The 4,510-nt window shown below is 44.6% G+C and overlaps 1 protein-coding gene across 1 annotated transcript; it reads right to left on the bottom strand.

Annotated features, from left to right (window-relative positions):
* Positions 1-339: 339 nt before the first annotated feature.
* Positions 340-2,063, bottom strand: LOC306974264 (C-C motif chemokine 19-like). The gene is made up of 3 exons (XM_079571441.1): positions 1,982-2,063; positions 1,543-1,657; positions 340-446 (listed from the first exon to the last, which is right to left on the bottom strand). The coding sequence occupies exons 1-3, from the start codon at positions 2,043-2,045 to the stop codon at positions 350-352; spliced, it is 276 nt and encodes a 91-aa protein (XP_079427567.1). The 5' UTR covers positions 2,046-2,063; the 3' UTR covers positions 340-349.
* Between the last annotated feature and the right edge of the window lie 2,447 nt (positions 2,064-4,510).

Below are 4,510 nucleotides of genomic sequence, written 5' to 3'. Positions count from 1 at the left end.
ATAATAATAATAATAGTAATAATAATAATAATAATAATAATAATAATAATAATAGTAATAATAATAATAATAGTAATAATAATAATAATAATAATAATAGTAATAATAGTAATAATAATAATAATAGTAATAATAATAATAATAATAATAATAATAATAATAATAATATAATAATAATGGCCTCACATCCACACATATAACACAATAATAACATAAACACCTCATTTACAAAAATAATCTTTATTTAAAACGTGATGTGAACAGTTTGTGTTTCTCTTTGTTGCTGAGATGCTTCGTGCAGTGTGGGAGACTTGTTCTTCAGAGGCACATGTGTGTTTGGGAGGTGGGTTTACTGACTCCTCTGATCCACCTTCTCTATGAGCCTCTGCACCCACGGGCGCTGCTCAGGGTGAGGCAGGCACAGCCACTTCCCTTTGACCAGGAACCTGCAGGGTCAGAGGTCACAGGTCAGAGACACAGAGGGTCAGAGACACAGAGGGTCAGAGGTCAGAGACACAGAGGTCAGAGACACAGAGGGTCAGAGACACAGAGGGTCAGAGACACAGAGGGTCAGAGGTCAGAGACACAGAGGGTCAGAGACACAGAGGGTCAGAGACACAGAGGGTCAGAGACACAGAGGGTCAGAGGGTCAGAGACACAGAGGGTCAGAGACACAGAGGTCAGAGGTCAGAGGGGCAGACATCAGAGACACAGAGGGTCAGAGACATGGCTGTATCCGAATGTCCACCCTAGTCCCTGACCCCTCATTCACCACATAGGCCGCACTATATAGTCACTATAGAGTCACTGATTCTGTTTTCAGACAAGCCACTACTACAGCACAAAAAAAGGAAAAAAAGTCGCCCCAGCGTGAGCTCAGAGTCGGTCAGAGCCCGGTGTCCGAACACCAGCAGATTGAGCGACGACATCTGATAAAAGTTCAATAAACTCCGGGAATAAAGTATTTCTGTGATAAAAACCAAACTCAGTGGAATATTTATGATAAATATGAGTCAGATACTTTATATTTAACATGGATTTTACATTAATGTCTTGGATTATTCGAGAGGAAGCTGTCGGTCATTTAGCTCAAGCTAAAGGTTAGCAGCTAACGTTAGCATGAAGCTATCGGTCATTTAACAGCTCCAGCTAAAGGTTAGCGGCTAACGTTAGCATGAAGCTGTCGGTCATTTAACAGCTCCAGCTAAAGGTTAGCGGCTAACGTTAGCATGAAGCTATCGGTCATTTAACAGCTCCAGCTAAAGGTTAGCAGCTAACGTTAGCATGAAGCTGTCGGTCATTTAGCTCCAGCTAAAGGTTAGCAGCTAACGTTAGCATGAAGCTATCGGTCATTTAGCTCAAGCTAGTCACTATATAGGGAATAGTGTGGACATTCGGATACAACCACAGAGTCAGAGACACAGGGTCAGAGGGTCAGAGACACAGAGGGTCAGAGGTCAGAGACACAGAGGGTCAGAGACACAGAGGGTCAGAGACACAGAGGGTCAGAGACACAGAGGGTCAGAGGTCAGACAGACTCACGCTGTGGCCCTGATGGCGCAGCCCCGCCCCTCCTCCTGCAGGCTGTAGCGCTGGATGACTTTGAGGGGGAGTCTCCGGTCCACCACCGTGAGGCAGCAGTCGAGCGGGTAGTCCGCTGGAAACAAGAGGAACGAGTCGGTTAATGATCTGAGGCAAAACTATAAACCTGTATGTTTAACAGCTCCGTCACACTTAAAGGTGCATCATGCAGCTTTGTATTGCCCCTGTAGTGACCTGAGGCTGTGTGAGCGGTCAGCATGTGCCTCAGGTCACTACAGCTTTGAGCTGTATTCGCTCTGCATTAGCCTCTTACTGTACAAAGAGTCACGTGTCAGAAGCATTTCTCTCTGAACAGGGTGAGCACAGCCTGGAGACGTTCAGGTAAAGCCAGAGCAGAGAGGAGGAGATTCAAAAGGAGGAAGATGATGAAATGTCTGACCTGTGCAGAGGGCAGCGCTCAGCAGCAGCAGCAGCAGCACCGGGACACAGGCTCTGGGCTCCATCTGCTCCGGAGGGAAGGCTGGACGAGGAGGTCAGAGGATGGAGAGGCTTCAGAGGAGGCTGGACTCTGGACGAGGAGGTCAGAGGATGGAGAGGCTTCAGTGAAGGCTGGACTCTGGACGAGGAGGGCAGAGGATGGAGGTTTCTTCAGTGATGCTTCAGAGATGCTTCAGTGATGCTCCAGAGAAGTGGAGAGTCGTCTGGTCTCTGACGGAGCCGGAGCTGCACTTTTATACAGACAAAGGAGAAAGTGAAACTCAGAGCGCCTCTGATGGGAACAGCTGGCAGCCATCCCAGAGTGATGTCACTCCCACACGGCTCCTGCCAAACCTGCACGGGAAACACATTAAAGCAGAGAAAGTTTTATCAGCCACATCAAAGCAGGAACATCAGCGCAGTGTCGTAACCAGATCCGTTTGACGACTGTAACGGCCGCTCACTGTGACCAGGACCAGGAGACACATTCGTCACATTAGTCCAGTGCTCTGAAGACTTTAAATCAGCTTCAGTTATGGATGGATTTGTAACTGTGAAGCCTGGAGACTCTGCTCTACAAATACACTTAACCTTTAGGGTCAAACTGTGGGATCTTGGTCCAGGTGATCCACAAAGTTAGGACATAATGTTGTACTTTTGAGTCTAAAGAAGTGTCCGGAGACTCTCTCTGTTAGTCTCTTATGATAATGATAATTATGCTCATGAGTAACTGAGGGTCACAGCACTGGCTTTGGTCTTGATCAGCTCCACATGTTGTTTCATAATAAAACTGATGAGACAGACGGGATTTTAACCGTCAGGTCAATATTTATCACAAATAAACCAAACCCTTTTCTTTTCTGCATTGGTGTGTATGTGGGATCTGACCCTTTCATGTGTATGTGGGATCCGGCCCATGCATTCAATAGGATTTCAGAGACTCCAGGACTTTCATTTGTGCAGCTTCTGCAGCTCCAGCACTTTGGTCTTTTCAACAGTTTGAACGGTTTATGCATCTTACCAGGTTATGCAAGGTCAAGGTGTTGTGACAAGTGTAGCCAGTTAAGCTGGTAACCACAGCGTCCTGTCGCTGGGTCGCCTGCTGGGCCTCTGACTAAACCAGGTAGAAAGACCGGTTTCTTCCTGTGCTCCAGACGACCCTCGCACCTTTAGACAATCGGCCCCACATGGCCCGTCTCCTCAACATCACAGAGATCTCCTTCTGCCTCCAAACGCCGCCCTGATGCATCACCAGGCAAAGCACCTTTTGGTTTCCTGCATTGACATCTCCTGTATTACCAGGTCTATGTGTTTCTGTGCTTCCCTCTGTTGTGTGACCTATGACCCCTGACCTGCTGCTCTGTCATTGGCATCACCTATAAAGTAGCTGCTGAGCTAAATCTGGTACAAACCATCTTCTCTTGTAAAGACTAATGGTTCTGTACATTGTCCCTGTTTCAATAAATAAATAATGAATAATAAAAGGTGATGCCAAAGCTGACTCGGGCAGAGCTGACCATGAACTCGCGTCATGTGTCACCCTCTCCGCATTGTGTAATAAGCTCCACATCTTGACTAGACAAACATCTCTTGAGCTTTATTAAGAAAGAACATCCACAACAACGGTCAAGTTCAAGGTTTATTTACAAAGCACATTTTGAAACAGAACTGCCTCAAAGTGCAGACACACAAAACACATATTACGGCAACAATGTACAGAAAAAAACAACTGCAGCAAAATCAAAATGTCTGGCTCAGTTTGAATTAAAAACCAAAGAGACGCGTTTTCAACAGAGGAGGCTCTGATTCCAGAGTTTAGTTCAGGGGGAGGCAAGTTAGCGTCACGGAGGCCGATCTCCATCATCTCCAAAACACCGAGGGCCGAACCTTATTATTGTCGCCTAAGGTTAAGAATCTTTTCTACCTGTTCTAGTTTTAATCCTATTTTTATTGTTGCTGCTCACCTGTTGTTGTATTTCTGCTGCTTGTTGTACCTCGTTTTTATTCTATTTTACTGGTTGCACATTTTCCTGTCTGTTTATGCACAACTCTGAGTGATCTTCTTCAAAGCCGACTGTAACAAGTGAATTTCTCCTTTGTGAGATCAATAAAGGATTATCTTATCTTATCTTATCTTCAATGCCAATGTTTTACATCAGTGGTTCCAAAGTGGATCCACCGTTACCTTAATGACAAGCTGCGACCCTGTAAGTTTCCATATACTGTATCATTGTATTTACCGCACGTTTTCATTGAACAAGCCGTAGATTTGCTGTTAAGACTGAAATCATGATCAAAACCAGTGTTAATGTCGTCGACTAAAATATTTCGTCTTAATTTTAGTCAAAGTGATATTTTTGTGACTAAAATTGGACTAAAACTAAATGAAAAGTTTCTCATGAGACTAAAACTGTGACTAAAATGTCCAGATATTTGAGTCGACTAAAATCAGACTAAATAAAAATGAAAAGGAGAGACTAAAATCATCCAA

Source organism: Gobius niger (assembly GCF_951799975.1).
Source record: "Gobius niger genome assembly, chromosome: 1".
Taxonomy (NCBI): domain Eukaryota; kingdom Metazoa; phylum Chordata; class Actinopteri; order Gobiiformes; family Gobiidae; genus Gobius; species Gobius niger.
The sequence above is the reverse complement of the archived record's forward strand: the minus strand, read 5'-3'. Positions and strand labels throughout refer to the sequence as shown.